We start from the raw sequence: 20253 nt of genomic DNA, 5'->3' as shown, positions 1-20253 counted from the left end.
CTATTAGAATACCAACCTGTTCTCTTGTTATAATTTTTTTTTCATTCTCCCACTTAGATTCTGAAGTCAGGTTTTGAAAAACAGGAGGGTTTTTCAGAAGATGGATAATTTTTACAATAAAAAAAAATAGTACAGTAGACTTGTGAGTGGTACATCCAGTTAAAAATACACATCAGCTTTTGAATTTATGAAAACCCAAGGCGTTATAAACAAAACAAGCTGCCACATTTTTCTTCTATGCTTAACAAATTATGGAATGATTCATGTAATATGTAAATATACTATCTGTTTGTTTGCATGTAGCTCTTGAACCCCTTCCCCCAGATTATTATTATTTGTGTGTGTGTGGTAGTTTCAGGGCCAACTCTGATCGTAGTTGCTGAAATTAATGGCATAATTTCCTCCATTTTGATATCATAAACACTCAGCATTTAAAAAAAAAACCTTAAGAATTTTTAAACAAGAAAATCCTGAAACTCTCTAAAGAAGTTCACTTTAAAAAGTCATTATGCCCCATGTACTTATACTCCTGTTCTTATATCTTGATGCTGAAATGTGCAGCCATCGAAAAATTGCCCATCCCCATCCTGGTTGATTGTAAATTGACTACTGTGGGCAATAAACTGTTATTGGTGCTTGGATGAGCTGCTCCCAAATCTTTACAGGGTCATAATTTTCATTTGAAAAATTATGATCCTGATTTTGCTCCTCAGGTACCTCATTAACCATTGTATGAAATACGTTTCTCTGCGAAAAATGTATTTGAAGTACTCTTGCAATAACTAGTGCTGTGATTCATATCTGAATCTGTATTAGTAATGCAGTCTCTTAATAGTAATTTAATACTTTATTGAACTTGTATGCCACCCAACTGCCAATTAGTGGCATTTTTTGAGGGGGGGGGGAGAGATGGGGAACAACTTTGCTTTTTAAAAGTGTTTCAGTACCAGACTATCACCCAGCTAATAAAACTCCAGATTTTTATAATGGTTTCCAGAAAATTTATTTATTATTTATTTAATCACATTTGTCTGGCCACCCATCTGATACGGTTGCCGTATTTTTCAAAGTATAAGACACACTGAAGTATAAGACGCACCAAGATTTTGAAGAGGCAAATTAAAAAAAAGGTTTTTGCACTCTGCAGACCTCCCAAAAATGCCCTGTTTTTCGAAAAAACGAATAACCTTTTGGAGGCTTGTAGAGTGCTTCGGGGGGGGGGAGCCCCCCCAAATGAGCAAAAAACAGCCCATTTTTCATATAACCGTGCCCGTTTTTTGTCAAAAAAAAAAAGGGCATGCATAGCCTTTAGGAGGCTTATAGAGTGCTGCAGGGGGGGGGGGCAAAACTGAGCAAAAAACGGGCCAGTTTTTGCTCATTTCTGCCCTCCCCAGCCCCCAGGAGCACTCTGGAAGCCTCCTAAAGGCTATGCATGGCCATTTTGGTGAAGGGGACGGGGTTTCGGGAGGCAAAAAAATGTGCATTCAGTGTATAAGATGCACCCAGATTTTCACCCTCTTTCTTGAGAGAAAAAGGTGCGTCTTACACTCCGAAAAATACGGTACTCTGGAACGCATACATAATAACAATAAAAATATGGGAAGCCCATTAAAACAATTTGAATTTTTTTTTTTGAAAGATAACAAATAAAACAATAAAATGGTGGCAAAACATACAGAGAGTGCTTTCTATTAACTATCATAGAGCCATCTAGCATGCTCTACAGGTAGTCCTCAGCTTACAAGAGTTTGTTTAGTGACCATTCAAAGTTGCAACGGCATTGAAAAATATGACTTATGACCGTTTTTCACAGGCATGACCTTTGCGGCATCCCCATGATCGTGAGATCAAAATTCAGATGCTTGGCAACTGGTTCATACTTATGACTGTTGCTGTGTCCCAGGGTCATGTGATCCCCCTTTTGTGACCTTCTGATAAGTGAAGTCAATGGGGAAGCCAGATTCCCTTAACAACCAGTTTACTAACGTATCAGCTGAAGTGATTCACTTGAGAACAAAAATTTTGGGCTCAATTGTGGTCGTACCTGTACACTCTCATGGGCTCCCCAAGCTAATTGATCAACCCATGTTTTATTGGCCACCTGAAACAAGTTGGGGTGAGCCTCACCTTGTAGGTCAGGGGCTGTGGCAGAAAAAGCTTTCTTCCTAGGCCCTGTCTGATACACTTCATGACTGAAGGGACCCTCAACGTGCCTCTCCTGTGGCCCTAATATGATGGATAGATGTTCCTAGGCAGACACATCCATCAAATAATGGGACCCCAAGCCATGTAGGCTTTAATCAGCACATTGAATTGGACCCAGAAGGAAACTGGCAACCAGTTCAGCTCTGGATCAGAGGCATAGCATGTGCAGTCCTAGGGCACACATCACTGCCAGTGTCTCAAAAATGCTTTTTCCAAAAGGCAACTGGACTTTCTCAGGTTTTTATCTTTTCCTTTCCTTTCCTTTCACTCTACTGTACTCTCCTATTTTTCTTTTCCTGAAAATGTTTTGTTTCTCACCCAGGAAGCTTCTTCAGTTTCTTCTCCCCTCTTTGGGGGGGAGAAGGAAGTTCTGCTTTAAGAAAGTTCAGAATATTCCCAAAGATCCATCTCATCCCGCTCACTTTTTTTTAAAACTATTACCGTCTGGCAGACGGTACAGGACAATAAAACAAGGACAAACAGGCTGAAAAACAGCTTCTCTCCCAGGGCAATAACCATATTGAATTCTACGGTATAGTGCAATATCGGGTTTTCAATTTCAGTTATATAGAATGCAAAGGATGCATATTTGTGTTTCTATTTTTAGAATTGTAATGTACACTGAAGACGGCATTTAATGTCATTGTACCATGTGCAATGACAATAAAGTAAACTAACTAAACTAACTAACTAAACAGTTCTAACTGAAACTGCTTCTAGCTTCTAATTGAAGAAGCTTTGTGGACGAGCAGCGAAATGTTTTCAAAGAAGCAAAATCCCCAAGAAATTCATTTTGCCTTTTGGATAAAGTCCCTTTGGGATAACCATGACTTGGATGATTGAGAATTTCCGTAGACATAACTGCATTCTGCACCAGCTGAAGTTTCTGGATTCTCTTGAAGAGGCAGCCCCACGCAGAGCGCATTACAGTAGCCCATTGGGAAATGGGCACATCTGGTGACAGTACAAAGCTGTATAACGGCCCTCCTAGCCATGACTGGAACCTGGAGCAGGAGTTGTGACTCCAGAAGGACCCCCAGACTGCACTTTGCTTAGGGCAGGGGTGTCCAAACTTGGGAACTTTAAGACTTGTGGACTTCAACTCCCAGAATTCCCCAGCCAGCATGGCTGGCTGGGGAATTCTGGGAGTTGAAGTCCACAAGTCTTAAAGTTCCCAAGTTTGGACGCCCCTGGCTTAGGGCAATGCAACCTCCCCTGAGAGCACCAAAGGTCCAAATCCAGAAGACCCTACAACCTAAAGCCCCTCAATCTTGCCAGGATCTTCTGAAGCCTTTTGTTCCCTATTCAGGCCCCTGCCTTTAGGCACCGTGAGAGGATGTCAACATTGTGTATCTATAATTGGCCTTGACCCCCCAAAAAAGGATCAAAGGTGAAGGAAAACATCCCGACGGTGTAGCATTTCCTCAATTTAGGATGGATCTGAAAATAACAAAGATCATCATTCTCTCTTCCAGCTTCAGCACATGGTGCTGCGCGATGATGTTTTTGGAGGTGCACCGATGTGAAGCAGCAGGAATTTAAAAGAAATTCAGGTAATTCGAAATATTCCTATTTCGCAAAATCAGTGTCCCTGCGGCGTAGCACCAATGTCCGATCTAGAGATCATGTCAACATGTCAAGCATTTTGTACCCTCTCCACTTTCATCATAATATTGAGTTTAATTATGAATTCCCAACACTCTTTACCATGCTTTGCTTCTGTAAAGCTGGATAACAATCATACTGTAATACGTATTTGTTTTGTAGAAATAGAGTTATAGAGCCTCTTTTGGCTAGCCATGGGGGCCCCTTCTTGCCCCAACCCAAGTCTCTTCATGCAGCGCCGGTGCCACTGGGAGGTTTTAAATAAATCTATAAATATTGTCGTGCGCAGGAGTTGCTTTCAGAGTTCGCTGTTGAAAAAGGATGGGATAACCTGTCCCTGCATTTCTGTCATTTCCAACAGAAATCCTGCCAGCCCAGTGTTTTGGTATAATGAAAGCTTACGTTGTTAACAAAGGAGGTTATTTTAAAGCAAATTAATTCCCATTTGGCTATGGTATATATTGGGTGAGTAATGGGTCAACCATCCTCTCCCTAGGTAACAGAAAATCAAAATATCTTCCACTCACAAATATATGTCGTGCTTTTGCCCGATGGGGATTTTTTTCAGCATTAAAACAGAAGCATTATGCTGAAAGGGAGGAAAGCTCCCCCAATGTGGCTCCGAAAAAGATCTTCTTGTTGGTTATTCAGTATATTTATGGCTAATAAGTGATTAGAACTGAACTGTCCTGATTTTCAGCTCAAGCTCCAGGTTTCTGAGGTATAATAACCCTTTCGGTATAAATTAGTAACTATTCTTATTAGCTAATAGATTTGTGTGTATGGGGGAGGGTATGCTAACAGTGTATTTATCCACAATTGCTAACACGTCACTTCCACAATTATATAGCTGTCCAGCTATGACACCTCTGATGTTTCAAGTTACATAGTTTGGCCGAACATGAGAATTGAACATTTTTTTTAAAAAAAAATCTCATTGTAGTGGCTCCTGTCGAACCTACCGTCAACATCTGCAAAATGGAAGTGGTGTCAGCAGAAGTGAACAGCTTGCTCCCTGAAGAGATCATGGACACAGGTATAACGTTGGAGGAAGACGAGAACATCGAAGCTGTAATTGTGGGCGACCCTATTCCTATGGAAACAGAATTGGAGGCAATGGCAAATGTAAGCTCCGCTGATGATCACACTACTACTGTCACACCATCGGTCACCACGGAATCCGTCACATTGCCCAGCAATTGTGTTAGCCCCGTGACCGGCAATTCTGCCTTCGTAAAATCTGATGCCGGTGTGACTGCACAACCTTCTTTTCAAAGCGGCCTCCAAAAGCTAGGCCCCCAGACTCCAGTCTCTCTGTCAGCCAATCAAATTATTCTTAACAAAGCAACGGACTTGAAAATTGGTAAACAGGCCATAAAGCAGGAAGGTCAAAAACTCATAGTAACAACGCTGGGCAAGCCCGGACAACCGATTGTCTTAGCGCTACCCCACAACCAGCTGTCGCAGTCCCAGAAAGCCACGTCGCAACTACAAGCCAGTGACGCCAAGGTTCCAGCCCAGCAGTTCAAGGTGGTCACAATTGGAGGAAGGTCAGAGGTGAAACCTGTCATTGGTGTCTCTACTTTGACTCCAGGGTGCCAGCTGGTAAATACCGCCAACCAGTCATCCGTACTGCAGACCCAGCAATTAAAAGCAGTGCAGGTAAGAAGGACTTCTATCGATTATTATTCCCTTTGCAATAAAATTGATGTACTATAGGGAATTCCCTTTGGTGGCAGGAAGACAGCTGGCTAGGTTAAAAAAAAAACCTCAATCTTTAAAAAGCAAGTTCTAAAGCAAAGGTGTTAAAAGACAGCGGAAATGATGACTATTTTTAAATAATAAACTAATTTGTCCATCGAGATGAGGTTGCAGCAGCACATATCAGAAAGGGTTTCCTCAAAATTACCAAACTTTGGAAACTTGACTTTCCCCAGGACTTGATTTTGTTGAGGTGGTGAGCCTCTTTCAGGATTTACCTGTTAATTTTGAATGTTTCCCTCTGCGACATATCCTACTCTTTCCTTATTATTTTGGTTTCTATTGTTTTTAATGTTGCACGTTATCCAGAATCTTACTGAGTTGATCAGCTCTCTGAAGTGAGTCGATCAATCAATCAATCAATCAATCAATCAATCAGATGATTACTAGAAGTGAAAGTTGGCAGTTTGGAGACCAGCTTAAGACTGGTTCTTGTTCAGGTGCAGTGAAGAATGAAAGGACACACTGTGTGAAGAAAATGTGGAAAGGAATGGCAACTATACATATGCAAGCATATAAACATGCAAAAATTTAAACTTCAGTTTAGCAGTGATTCAGTGACTATAAGCTCAAGAACGGTAAGTCTTCATGTCTGTGTCTGAAGAATATTCCTTTGTTTCTGGCCTATTAATGAAAAAAAACCCCAAAAATGGTTAATTTATATTTACAATTGTCTTTTTTTTTTTTTTTTGCTTTTTTATAATAGGCCAAAAACAAAGGAATATTCTTCAGACATAGGCATGAAGACTTACAGTTCTTGCGCTTATACTTACCCCATGAATCACTGCTAAACTGAGGTTTAAATTTTTGCTTATGTTTATATATGCAGTTGTGTATCGGTTTACATTCTTTTTCACATTTTCTTCGTCCAACGTGTACTTTCAGCTTTTTTGCTTTTAATCCAGTTTGGGAAGATTCTTATTCATAAGTAGCCAATAACCCGACGTTGCCCGAGTATTTATTTATTGGTGGAAAATGTCCAGACCAAACGTAATTTCTAATGTTGGATTTTCCCCCTTACCAGAGGGAGCCCCCTTATGGAGTACTGTGAAGCCGTTACCACGGCAACTCCATTGTGCTGTACAGTAGAAGCCATTGAAAGGCACATAGGCTGCATTTTAACAGAACACACACCCCGGAGGGGTGTTAGGGGTGTCTTAGTCCCACAGTATTTTTCTCCAGAGAGTAAGTGATCTGTGTACCAAGTTAGGTTGAAATTGCTCGAGGTGTTCCAGAGTTATGCTGGAAAACACACACACACACACACACACACAGAACCATTTGATAGATAGATAGATGATAGATATAGATAGATAGATAGATAGATAGATAGATAGATAGATAGATAGATAGATAGATAGATAGATAGATGATAGGTAGGTAGGTAGGTAGATAGATAGATAGATAGATAGATAGATAGATAGATAGATAGATAGATAGATGATAGATAGATGATAGATAGATAGATAGATAGATAGATAGATAGATAGATAGATAGATGATAGATAGATGATAGATAGATAGATAGATAGATAGATAGATAGATAGATAGATAGATAGATAGATAGATAAAAGGATATATGTGTAGTGAACCAATGTATGAATCTATTAACTGAGTCATTTATTTTGCCTCCCATCCCTCTATTACAGTGGTTCTCAACCTGTGGGTCGGGACCCCTTTGGGGGTCGAACGACCCTTTCACAGAGGTCGCCTAAGACCATCGGAAAACACATATTTTCGATGGTCTTAGGAACCGAGACACCAATTTTATGGTTGGGGGTCACCACAACATGAGGAACTGTATTAAAGGGTCGCGGCATTGGGAAGGTTGAGAACCACTGCTCTATTACATTACTAAGCCACTCCACCCCCCACCCCCCCAACTACATATGCAGGTAGTCCTCAACTTACAATAGTTCATTCAGTGGCCATTCAAAGTTATGATGGCACTGAAAAAAGTAACAAGATCATTTTTCACACTTAGGAGCTTTGAAGCATCCCTATGATCATGTGATCAAAATTCAGCGGCTTGGCGACTGGCGCATACTTACCTGCATTATGCAGTCTGCATTAAAATTATAATTACTTTGGGCAAAGAATTCTCTCTTTCTTAAACTGCAAAGAACTAGGGCTATTTAGGCCGTGGTTGGCCATTCTTTTGGCTTGTCTAGGCTGCATTAAGTAAAAAGTAATTCTTGGGCTGCATACAAAAACTTATAATATACTTCATGTATATAAATAAAAAACTGCCTTGTTAAAAAAAATTTAAAAAATTTATCTTGTGGGGTCTCAGCACCGCTTGCACCTCATGGGCTGTGGTTTGGACATGCCTGATTTAGGCTATAGAGCCCAGTGATGGCAAACCGTTTCAGCACTGAGTGCCACACTGTGCATGTGTCTGCGCATGTATCACAGCACCTGAAGACCAGCTGGCCGGTGCGCGTACATGCCTGTTTTTTTTTTACCTTTTCAGGCCGTTATTTGGGCTGTTTTTGGTCTGAAAAACAGCCCAAAATGGCCCAAAAAACCAGCCCGAAACGGCCTGAAAACATTTTCAGGGCACTTTTCAGGCCATTTTCAGGGCGTTTTCTGGTGTTCCGTTGCCTGCAAAGACCAGTTGGCCAGCGTACAATAGGTGAAATATGATTATCTTGAAACTCCCCCCCCCCCCCAAAAAAAGTGGTTTTATTAGCCATCAAACCTCAAAAAATGCACTTTTCCTAAAAGGTTTCCACAATTTTGGCCACTACCGTATGTGATAGTTTTGGGCTGTTCTTTTACCTTTTTGGGGGTGGGTGGGTGGGTGGGTGGGAGGTGTTTCAGTGGAGTTGGGTCAAGGTTGGTTCTCCCTTGCTTCTAACTCCTTTGGCTTCCCTTCTTTAAGAAACGATTGGTCATTGGATTCCTCATTGTTTTTTTTTTAGATTGCTAAGAAAGCCAGGACACCAACTTCAGCACCAATGATAACGAAGCTCATCATCACAAAACCAATCAATAGCAAAGCAGTCACAGGGCAGACAACTCAAGTATCACCAGTCATTGCAGGTTTATATCTACATCTACATCTATATCTATTAATGGCTTTTTTTTCAGGTTGTAATATTTAGCCAGGGTGTAACAAGCGAATGGGAAGTATAAAGTGACCTTTGATGGATTTTGATTTCATCATGGAATTTCCATTCCCGGATTCCTTCAAATTTGTCAAAACTATGTTAACCCGCAAGCACTGGGAGGATATTAGGTTATGGAAAGCCCAGGAACAGCTTTCTTCAGTCTGGGTTCTCTCCAAATATTTAAGGTTCATCTCTGCAGAGTACACCTGGTAGGGGGGAGTTTGGGAGTTGGTCCCTGCCTTTGGAGGGCACCCAGATTGGGGGAACCTGCGCGAGAAGTGATGCTGTTCAGATATAGTACGATAATGAATTCCAGAATTCCCAACTAACGCGACCAACAGCTCTGCTGACTGGGAATTCTGGGAGTTGTCATCCAAACAATGACACATCCTGGTTTGTATTATTTTGAGGAAAGTTGCTCTAAGTGTAGTGTTTTTCAACCCTGGGGACTTTAAGATGGGTGGACTTCAATTCCCAGAATCCCCCAGCCAGCAAAGGGATTCTGGGAGTTGAAGTCCATCCATCTTAAAGTTGCCAAGGTTGAAAAACACTGCAGTTAGAGCATCACTCAGTGTAAAAGGGAGTTGGATTTGTAAGCTTTTGATTTCTTTTATGGCTTAAAGAAACATTTTCCTAAGCACAGGCACCTTGAATGCCAGCCATAAAAAGGACTCTTCTCTCGTCAAGTAGAAAGTATGTAAAAGTTTATCATCTTATCTTTAGAAGTTCAGATCTTGGATTGATTATGTGGGAGGACATGCAATTATCTTACCGTGTGCTAAATACAGAAAGCTTCCCAGTTTTATGAATATGTAATAAAGTGCAGAAGTACACTCTTGGTTGGCTTTGAATTATGCTGTCATTCCATTTGCAATTATTGACAAGTTTTGTTGCTAAGAAATCAATAGATTGATCGTACATATTATTTGAAGCATTCCTGCCCCATTTCAGCATATTTTGGAATACTTATTTTTGTATTAGAGCAGAAGATCAATCTTTTCTTAGGAATTCTTTATTTTTTCCAGGGCAACAATGTTTGGAATTATTTACTTTTTTTTCTTTTGTCCAAGGGGAAAAAATGGTCAAGATTGTTTCTCTTTTGCACTGCAGAGGAATTATGGGGCAAACGTTTGCAGATTCATTTACAAACTATACATAAGAGGAGTGAGCTGCAGAGGAAACGGAGTTAAATCCTGGCATAAATTTATTTATTAAATTTGTATACCACCCCTCTCACTGATTGGGGCGACTCTGGGCAATATTTGATCACATTAATTAAAAAATCTCATTTGTCTTTTATGACTTTTAACAAATTATTAAGAGCAGAATCAAAATTGTATCAACATTTTGGGACTATATTAAGATGCACTACTACAGGTGAAACTCAAAAAATTAGAATATTGTGCAAAAGTTCATTTATTTCAGTAATGCAACTTAAAAGGTGAAACTAATATATGAGATAAGACTCATTACATTGGCTGATTCCCTGGCCGGGAAGAGAGAGAGAGAAAGCATGCGCAGCAAGTCCTCTCATCAGAAAAGAGGACTTTGGACCACTGAACAACAGGACTTTGGACCACTGTGCTTCATTAAGACCAGGGTCAACGCAGCCATCTACCAGGAGATTTTGGAGCACTTCATGCTTTCTTCCGCAGACGAGCTTTATAGGGATGCTGACTTCATTTTCTAGCCGCCCACACTGCCAAAAGCACCAAAACCTGGTTCAATGACTGTGGGATTACTGTGCTTGATTGGCCAGCAAACTCGCCTGACCTGAACCTCATAGAGAATCTATGGGGCATTGCCAAGAGAAAGATGAGAGAGACATGAGACCGAACAATGCAGAAGAGCTGAAGGCCGCTATTGAAGCATCCTGGTCTTCCATAACACCTCAGCAGTGTCACAGGCTAATAGCTTCCATGCCACGCCGCATTGAGACAGTAATTGCTGCAAAAGGGGCCCAAACCAAGTACTGAGTACATATGCATGCTTATATTTTTCAGAGGTCCAATATTGTTCTATGTACAATCCTTGTTTTATTAATTGCATGTAATATTCTAATTTTCTGAGATGGTGGATTTGGGTTTTTCATGAGCTGTATGCCATAATCATCACAATTATGACAAATCATGGCATGAACTATCTTGCTTTGCATGTAATGAGTCTTATCTCATATATTAGTTTCACCTTTTAAGTTGCATTACTGAAATAAATGAACTTTTGCACAATATTCTAATTTTTTGGAGTTTCACCTGTATAAAAAGTATACTTGTTCCAAAGAGAATAGTGGGTTTGGGGTGTTTTTGGCAATGGGGGTGATTCTCTAGTTATGCAAAAAAGTGTTTTGTTTAGTTTTTTACTGCTATTTGAATTATCTGCTTACTTGGTGACTTTTTAGGTGAAGACCATTTTGTTTTTAATCGCCAAAGTATTGTTTTTTTGTTTTTTTTAAAAAAATAAAGTAGTATGTAGGCTTTCAAGAGAGAGAAATAATTCAGTGAAGTATGTACCAGTAATATATTTTATAGTTCCACAAAATGTGAAGATTGCATCAGTTTAAATTTAAATTGTATGTTTATTTCTAAAGTTAAGTGGTCTGCTATTAAAAACCCTCTAGCTCATAGAAAGTGCTAATGCCTTTACAGAAAATCTTGCACTTTATCTTCTGATAAGATGGGTAAGATTATAACTCTGGGTTGTTGTTTTTTACAGGTAGAGTTCTTACTCAGACTGCTCCGGGGACACCCCCCAAAACTGTAACTATATCAGAAAGCGGAGTTATTGGGACAACTTTAAGTTCTACAATACAGGAGGCACCAAATAAGATAGCAATCTCTCCTTTGAAATCCCCAAATAAGGTAAACTTATATTTCAGTTGCTTATGTGTATATTGTATTTCAGATTCTAGTTTTTACAATTGAGACACATTGCTAAGAAATTCCATAGTCCAGTGATGGCGAACCTTTTTTGGCTCGCGTGCCACAAATGGGGGGAGCGCAGGGGGGTCGAGTGCGGGCGTGCCGCACCCATAATGCAACGTGCGACCCCCCCAGTGCGCATGCGCGCAAAACGCGCGACCCCCCCATTTTTACATTTTTTTTGCCCTCCACATGCTCCAGGGGCTTTATAGGAGCCTGGGGAGGGCGAAAAAGCTTCCCACGACCCCCCGGAGGCCCTCCGGAGGCTTCAGGGACTGTCCAGAGGCTTCCCTGAAGCCTTCGGAGTGCTTAAAACCACCCTCCGAGCAAACCAGAAGTGACTTCCGGGTTGCTCGGAGGGTCGTTTTAAGCGCTCCGAAGGCATCAGGGAAGCCTCGGACGGTCCCTGAAGCCTTCGGAATGCTTAAAACGACCCTCCGAGCAACCCGGAAGTCACTTCCGGTTTGCTCGGAGGGTGGTTTTAAGCGTTCCGAAGGCTTCAGGGACGGTCCCTGAAACCTCCCGGGGGGGGGGGGAGCTCTTTTCGCCCTCCCCAGGCTCCTAATAAAGCCTCTGGAGCCTGGGGAAGGCGAAAAATAGCTTTTAAAAAGGTGAATTCAGCTGGCCAGCGCTCGCATGCGCGCTGGTCAGCTGACAGGGCAGCGCCTCGAGTGCCCTGAAAAATGGCTCCGCGTGCCACTTGTGGCACGCGTGCCATAGGTTCGCCATCACGGCCATAGTCCATGCTCCCGTTTGCACAAATGCATTGGCGTGAAAATGATTGAAATGTATGTTCCACTTCAACTAAGTTAGTCTGATTTTGAAATGGACTTTCTGAAGGATCCTGGCTGTTTTCAGCTGTTTTAGAATTGTCTGCTCTCTGGCATCATTCTGCCATGGGAATTTGTGCTAAAGGAAAACTCACAAATCCTCCAAATAAAAATGAGTATGACAGAAAGTATTATTTGAGTCAGTGAAGGAATTAGATACAGGTAGTTCTTGACTAGTGGTGGGATTCAAATTTTTTTTACAACCGGTTATGTGGGCGTGGCTTGGTGGACGTGGCTGGGGAAGGATACCATAAAATTTCCATTTCCTCCCAAGCAGCAGGGACTTGGGACGCAGAGAATAGATGGGGGCGGGGCCAGCCAGAGGTGGTATTTACCAGTTCTCCGAACTACTCAAAATTTCCGCTGCTGGTTCTCCAGAACTGATCAGAACCTGCTGAATACCACTTCTGTCCTTGACTTAAAATAATTCATTTAGTTACAATGGCACTGAAAAAAGTGACTTATGACCGCTTTTCACACTTACAACCGTTGCAGCGTCCCCATAGTCAAGTGATCAAAATTCAGACGCTTTGCAACTGATTCATATTTATGATGGTCGCAGTGTCTTGGGGTGATGTCATCACTTTTGCAATCTCCTGTCAAGCAAAGTCAGTGGGGGAGTCAGATTCACTTAACCACCGTGTTACTAACTTAACAACTGCAGCAATTCACTTAACAACTGTGGCGAGAAAGACTGTAAAATGGGGCACAACTCACTTAACAACTGTCTTGCTTAACATTAGAAAGTTTTGGGCTCAATTGTGATTGTAAGTCAAGGACTACCTGTACATTAATTTGTTGTTGTTGTTAGTTGTGAAGTCGTGTCTGACCCATTGCGACCCCATGGACAACGTTCCTCCAGGTCTTCCTATCCTCTACCATCCCCCAGAGTCCATTTAGAGCTCACACCAACTGCTTCAGTGACTCCATCCAGCCACCTCATTCTCTGTTGTCCCCTTCTTCTTTTGCCCTCAATCTTTCCCAGCTTGAGGCTCTTCTCCAGTGAGTCCTTCCTTCTCATTAGGTGGCCAAAGTACTTGAGTTTCCTCTTCAGGATCTGGCCTTCTAAAGAGCAGTCAGGGTTGATCTCTTCTAGGACTGACCGGTTTGATCGCCTTGCAGTCCAAGGGACTCGCAGGAGTCTTCTCCAGCACCAGAGTTCAAAGGCCTCAATTCTTTGGTGCTCAGCCTTCCTTATGGTCCAACCTTCACAGCCATCCATTGCAACTGGGAAATCCATCGTCTTAACTATATGCACTTTGGTTGGCAGGGTGAAGTCTCTGCTTTTTAGTATCCTGTCTAGATTTGCCATAGCTAATACAGCTATGCAAACTGGGTTTAACAGACTTGTAGCTGCCACTGCCCCCCCCCTCCCACTACCTCCTTTCTTCCATCCCTCCCTCCCTAGTTGATAATAGCTTTACTTTTTTCCAAAATGGAGTAAGGCAGTCCTATTGCGTTTTGAGTCCCTCCCTTGCTCATTTTGCCTCCAGACCCTACCTATATTGTGGAAAGTCTTGACCTCTTACGCATTTGCAATGTTACCTATTTTAAAGTTGGGATTCTGTGCTTATGTGATCCTGTTAAGCAGCTAACGGTGGTGTCGGTCGCCTCACAGCCTCCAAGCTCCCCACAGAAAACAGTCGGTGTTCCTCTAAACGTAGCGCTGGGACAGCAGATTCTCACAGTGCAGCATTCAACGCCCTCTTCCCCGGGGAAAGCTGTCGCTAACAGTACAACTGCTCAGGTACAGGCTAATTTGAGTCCCATTCTGAGAGCCTGGTCTTCAGATTGTGATTTGCAGAATTGAATAGTTTCAGGCATGATTGATTGTTCGTTCTTTCTTTCTTTCTTTCTTTCTTTCTTTTTCTTTCTTTCTTTCTTTCTTTCTTTCTTTCTTTCTTTCTTTCTTTCTTTCTTCCTTCCTTCCTTCCTTCCTTCCTTCCTTCCTTCCTTCCTTCCTTTTCCTTTCTTTCTTTCTTTCTTTCTTTCTTTCTTTCTTTCTTTCTTTCTTTCTTTCTTTCTTTCTTTCTTTCTTTCTTTCTTTCTTTCTTCCTTCCTTCCTTCCTTCCTTCCTTCCTTTTCCTTTCCTTCTTTCTTTCTTTCTCTTTCTTTCTTTCTTTCTTTCTTCCTTCCTTCCTTCCTTCCTTCCTTTTCCTTTCCTTCTTTCTTTCTTTCTTTCTTTCTTTCTTTCTTTCTTTCTTTCTTTCTTTCTTTCTTTCCTTCCTTATTTCCTTTCTTTTTCTTTCTGTCTTTCTTTCTTTCTTTCTTTCTTTCTTTCTTTCTTTCTTTCTTTCTTTCTTTCTTTCTTTCTTTCTTTCTTTCTTTCTTTCTTTCTTTCTTTCTTCTTGAAAAGAAGGACCAGGAGTGACATGATAGTAGTGTTGCAATATCTCAGGGGCTGCCACAAAGAAGAGGGAATCAAGCTATTCTCCAAAGCCCCTGAAGTCAGGACAAGAAGCAATGGATGGAAACTAATCAAGGACAAAAGCAATCTAGAACTTAAGAGAAATTTCCTGACAGTTAGAACAATTAATCAGTGGAACAACTTGCCTCCAGAAGTTGTAGATGCTCCAAAACTGGAAGTTTTTAAGAAGAGATTGGACAACCGTTTGTCTGAAATGGTATGGGGTTTCCTGCCTAAGCAGGGGGCTGGACTAGAAGACCTCCCAGGTCCCTTTCAACTCTGCTATTCTATTCTGTTATTCTATTCTATTCTATTCTAGTCTTCCTTCTCTTTTTTCTTTTCTTTCTAATTGAAATTAAAGCACCGCTGAAAGGAAATAGCTTAAAGCCAATGCAGAATCTATACTCCGCAAATAGCTTCTGGTCTAACCATGAACGGTGTGGCAGCACTGTTTTATCTGTACGTATGTTAGTCTCGGGCCTGAGGGGGAATTGTGCTGACTCTCATTAGAAATGAAGAACTGGCTTGCCAGCAATCTCAAATATATATATTTTATGTCGTTTCAACAGGCTGTGAAATCTGCAGTACAGACCCTCACTGTTGGGGGCGTGGGTACTTCTCAATTTAAGACAATAATTCCCTTGACAACGGCGCCCAATGTCCAGCAAATTCAGGTACCTGGAAGCAAATTCCACTATGTCCGGCTTGTAACCGCCACAACTGCCAGTAGTACGGCACAACCAGCCAATCAGAATCCCAGCACCAGCACTGCAACCTTGCAGCAAGGTTAGAAAAATCTTTATTTGAATATATTAAAATATAGATGCATAAGAAAAACGCAAGTGGGAAGCTACAAAGGAAGTTTGATGAGACTGGCAAGTTGGAAGAGTTGCTTTATGCAAGTTGAAAGATGACTGCTTAGCCGGAAATGGTTGTGTATTTTTAAAATAGTTTTAGGATTGATTTGTGGTTGAAACGTGATTATTTGTTACGTTCCTTGCTTGGTTGGAGAATGCCACTTCGTTAAGGCTTCATCATGACCCCGGCTTGCTCACCTTACTCAGATCTTTTTCAGAATTTTGGGAGGCATTTTAGAATTACAATAATGTTTGTTGCATTATTTTTCATGGCTTGAGTCGCCATTAACCAAGACCCTGTAATAAAGATCTGATATTTACGTTTACTTTTATCTCAAGTTTTCTTTTAAAAATAGACCAGTTGGCAATGTGGCTGCAAAGCCTTCATTGGTTAATTTCACAACTCTACTTTGAGCCATTACTTCATTTTCAGTTAATACGTTTGCAAGTGGGGTTTTGCACCCGGACATTGCAGTGTGCAGAGTGATGTCCCTCCTGCTTGCTTCGTTTTGCTTCCACTTCCACTTGCCCATTCTTCCCATCACTGTGATCGCTTCGTGGCACCTGGACACATTTTTGCCTTCGTTTGAATTGGGAGGGGGGTGGGGGAGAATGATGGAGGAGGTTCCCTACTCAAGTTGTGTCTGAAACCTCGATGGTTTTGTATAGCTTGGAACTCCCTTAAGCCTGCTTGTGAATTGCTGGCGGGCTCCGTAAAAAAAAGCTTGCAGTGTGGAGTGCTTCCAACTATTCCCGTGGGCCAGGGGTCTCCAACTTTGATAAGTTTAATACTTGTGGAGTCAAACTGCCAGAATTCCTCACCTAACCACGCTGGCTGGGGAATTGTGGGAGTTGAAGTCCAGAAATCTTAAAAATTGCCATGTTTGGAGACTCCTGTTATACATCCCTGCAACACAGTTTTCCCATTCCCTTTCTAGGGCACCTTTGTGTCCCTGTATCATTTTTTTTTTAAGCCATGTGCAGCCTTTATACCAGCAAGCTTGCTAGTACTGTACAGGTAGTCCTCGACTTACAACATTTTGCTTAATGACCATTCAAAGTTACGGCAGCCCTAAAAAAGGGGGGGGGGAGGATTTCTGACCAGTTTTCACAGTTATGACCCTTGCAGCATCCCCATAGTCACGTGATTTGCATTCGGATGCTTGACAGCTGACTCACGTTTATGACGGTTTCAGTGTCCTGGGGTCATGTGATTTCCCCTTTGGCGACTTTCTGACAAGCAAAGTCCATGAGGAAGCCAGATTCACATAACGACCGTGTTACTAATCTAACAACTGCAGTGGTTCACTTAACAAATGCGGCAAGAAAAGTCGTAAAATGGGACAAAACTCACTTAACAAATTTCTCACTTAGCAACAGAAATGTTGGGCTCAGTTGTGGTCGTAAGTCGAGGACTACCTATATTATTGTAGTAACATAAGCAATAATTCTTGGGAAGCAAAATTGGAATTAAAACCCTGAAAACAACTAAGAGCTGCTTTGATCTATTTTTGACATTAAAGCAGTGGTGGGTTGCAGGCGGTACGCCCCAGTACGGACATACCGGTGCCTGCCCGGAGCACCGGGTACCATTCCAGTACAGTGCTCCGGGGGGCCTGCCCGCCCATCGTCCTTACCTGTCTTTAAACTCTTTGGTGCTTCCGTGCACTTGCATGGCACAGTGCCTGCGCAACGCTCCGCCGAGGAGCTGGAGCATCGCCGAGGCTCGCGGAGGCGTCGCTGGATGATAGGACATATGCATGCGCTGCGTGGGTTGATGTGGAAGACACCAGGCCCCGTTGCAAGCATACCGGTTGCAACGGGATCCGGAACCCACCACTGTTAAAGCTACCCAAATAAATGGAATGTGTATATTCGCTAATCTGGAAATTATATTTCTACCTTCAAAACGCTTAGATGTGCCACGTTCTTATTTTGCTTCCCTGACATTAGATTTCTAAACGGAATTGTACGCGGCTTTTATAATAAGCCTTTTTGCAATTCATGACATCTTTCTGCAGCTATTTATATATAGACAGGAGGATATGACATGCTGGGTAGCATCTCTTGCTGAATATGACACAGCTCAAGATCGATCTGCCAGCTTAACGTTCTAATAGATGAGAATGAGGGGTGACTGGCTAATTAAGGAAGCTGCCCACCCTTTTCTCAACGTCCTAGTCTGTCGAGTTGCCTGTTGTATCTGATGCCATTTCTTTTCAACAGCCAAACCAGTGGTAGTGAACGCAACCCCTGTACGGATGTCTGTTCCAATTATCCCAGCAACGCAGACAGTCAAACAAGTGAGTTCCACCTACACCGGCTTCCTACGAAGCCGGCTTTGCACAGAAACGTTCCATGCATTCCATTCTGGCTATCCTTCTAAAGTTATTTGTTGCAAAAGATTGCCGTTTGCTACACAAAACAAGACACTGAATATTTCCTTCCTTGCAGGTGGCCCCCAAACCAATGAACACAACTTCGCAGATAGTTACCACAAGCCAGCCACAACAGAGACTCATTATGCCTGCCACACCACTGCCACAAATCCAACCCAACCTCACCAACCTTCCCCCTGGCACTGTCCTGGCCCCTGCCCACGGCACAGGAAACGTGGGATATGCCTTTCTCCCTGCTCAGTATGTCACACAGGTATGAGATTATGAGAAGGAATTTACAAAAATAATATACGGTGTTTATAACTAATACTCTCGAAGGAGAGGCTAGAGCAGGGGTGTCAAACTCATGTCATCACGGCAGCGTCAAGTGATATATCGGGACTTTTTTCCCCCTTCACTAAACCGGGGGTGGGCATGGCCAGCGCATGATGCATCCGGCCCGAAGGCCGGGAGTTTGACAGCCCTGGGCTAGCTAGAGAGTTTGTATATTTGGTAGTTGCGGGCAATTTCTAAGCCTTCTGCACCTTTTCAGCATGCTGGCTGGGGAATTCTGGGAATTAAAGTCCACACATCTTAAAAGTTACTGAGATGAGAAGCGTTGTTTTAAAGCAGGGGTCAGCGATCTGTGGCTCCGGAGCCGCATGTGGCTCTTTCATCCCTCTGCTGCAGCTCCCTGTTGCCAGTCGGAGGAGACTCTACGGTGGGGGAACTGGACTTCCAGTCAGCAGAGGAAACAGGATGCCGAGCTAGGAGGAGATTCTATGGTGGGGAAACCAGACTTCCAATCGGCTTTAGAATTGAACGAGGAGCTTCCTATTAGGACCTTGGTGGCTCTTTGAGTGTTTTAGATTGCCGAGCCCTGGTTTAAAGGACTTCTAACTGCTGCCGGAAACAGCTCCTCAGTAAGGTTAAACCTTAAAAATAAATCTGAGTTGTTTTCTTCGTTTTGAGATTAAACATTGTTGCATATGAAGCAGTTAGCTAATTAATGGAGCCTAGAATTTATCCCTTGGGCTCCTGAGAAGAGGGAATGTTCTTTATTCCCTAAAATCCGGGGGGGGGGGGGAGGCGAAAATCGGAACAAAGCTGTAAGTGTGACACAGTGTAATTTAGATGGCTAAGCAGAATGTATTTTCGCAGTATCACATTTAGAGCAACTCAGCTTGCAATATTCAAAGGGTGGGCAAGAAAGAAGAGCAGCTCTTCTTCCACATGGTCTTCCGTGGCCTGTGCATTCTTCAGATGTGCGGGCCTCACCTCCCAGAATGTCCCAGCCAATCGTCTAAGGCCGTGATGGCGAACCTAGGGCACGCATTTCCAAAGTGCCACATGGACCCATGTTGCTTGACACATGCGGCATTGCCCGTTCTTCTTCCTGGTTTCTTGCGCGTGCAACGATCTGGCCTTGTGCGTGCGGCAGCGCTGGAAACTGGAAGAGCTCAGCATCGCTGTTCTAAGAGGTTTGAGTGTTAAAATCCATAATTTGGAGAACTGGTGCAAAAGGTGCAGGAGGGAAAAAAAGTTATGATAGCCGAATACTTTTATGGAAAGCATAAGATATGAATAGGGAAAATCAGGTTCACAAGCTTGATTTGGGTTACACTCTTCCCTTCAACACTTAATTTCTCCCCGTATTTATTACACATTCTGAATGAATACTTGGATCGGTTTTATTTGTTTTTAGGATTGATGTTACCTAGCCTTAAATGTATTGAGGGATGGGGGGAATGGGGGTATTGTCAAATGAGTTTCAGAAGACCTGTAAAGAAATGTTTTGTAGAAGTCCACTAAGGGCAATAAGGAGCCCAAAGCAAATACTGGAGCTGCAGAGAATTGTAACATTATTGTTAAAAGACCGTAGCGGGAAAAGGATGCACCACGCTCAGCACCTGTTAAGTTTTGTACATTTTATGCACCTGTGGAATTTTGACCTCCTGAAGCTAAAGTGCTTAAGACCAGAGGTTTCCAACGTGACAACTTTAAGACTTGTGGACTTCAACTCCCAGAGTTCCTCAGCCAGCAAAGCCGAGGAATTCTGGGAGTTGAAGTCCACAAGTCTTAAAGTTGCCAACGTTGGTGACCCCTCTTTTGATAGCATAAATTGCAAATCAACAGAGCATATGTTTTTAATGTACCTGTAGTTAGCAGGCTGCTATT

General features: G+C 42.4%; 1 protein-coding gene across 5 annotated transcripts in view; it reads left to right on the top strand.

Moving 5' to 3' along the window:
• LIN54 (lin-54 DREAM MuvB core complex component) overlaps window positions 1-20253 on the top strand; it is a 37762-nt gene that overhangs the window by 8469 nt on the left and 9040 nt on the right. For 4 of the 5 annotated variants that reach the window (XM_081959209.1, XM_081959205.1, XM_081959207.1 and 1 more), the window contains exons 2-9: window positions 3681-3758; window positions 4754-5472; window positions 8497-8617; window positions 11398-11543; window positions 14022-14180; window positions 15410-15626; window positions 17924-18000; window positions 18152-18349. In XM_081959209.1, coding sequence (XP_081815335.1) covers window positions 4789-5472; window positions 8497-8617; window positions 11398-11543; window positions 14022-14180; window positions 15410-15626; window positions 17924-18000; window positions 18152-18349 — 1602 coding nt within the window. In that variant the 5' untranslated portion in view covers window positions 3681-3758; window positions 4754-4788. The remainder of the gene's footprint in view (window positions 1-3680; window positions 3759-4753; window positions 5473-8496; window positions 8618-11397; window positions 11544-14021; window positions 14181-15409; window positions 15627-17923; window positions 18001-18151; window positions 18350-20253) is intronic. The other variant, XM_081959208.1, reaches the window with a different exon arrangement.

The sequence above is a fragment of the Natrix helvetica genome (genome assembly GCF_964273705.1).
Source record: "Natrix helvetica genome assembly, chromosome: 7".
In the NCBI taxonomy this organism is placed as follows: domain Eukaryota; kingdom Metazoa; phylum Chordata; class Lepidosauria; order Squamata; family Natricidae; genus Natrix; species Natrix helvetica.
This window is presented reverse-complemented; position numbering and strand designations above follow the sequence as displayed.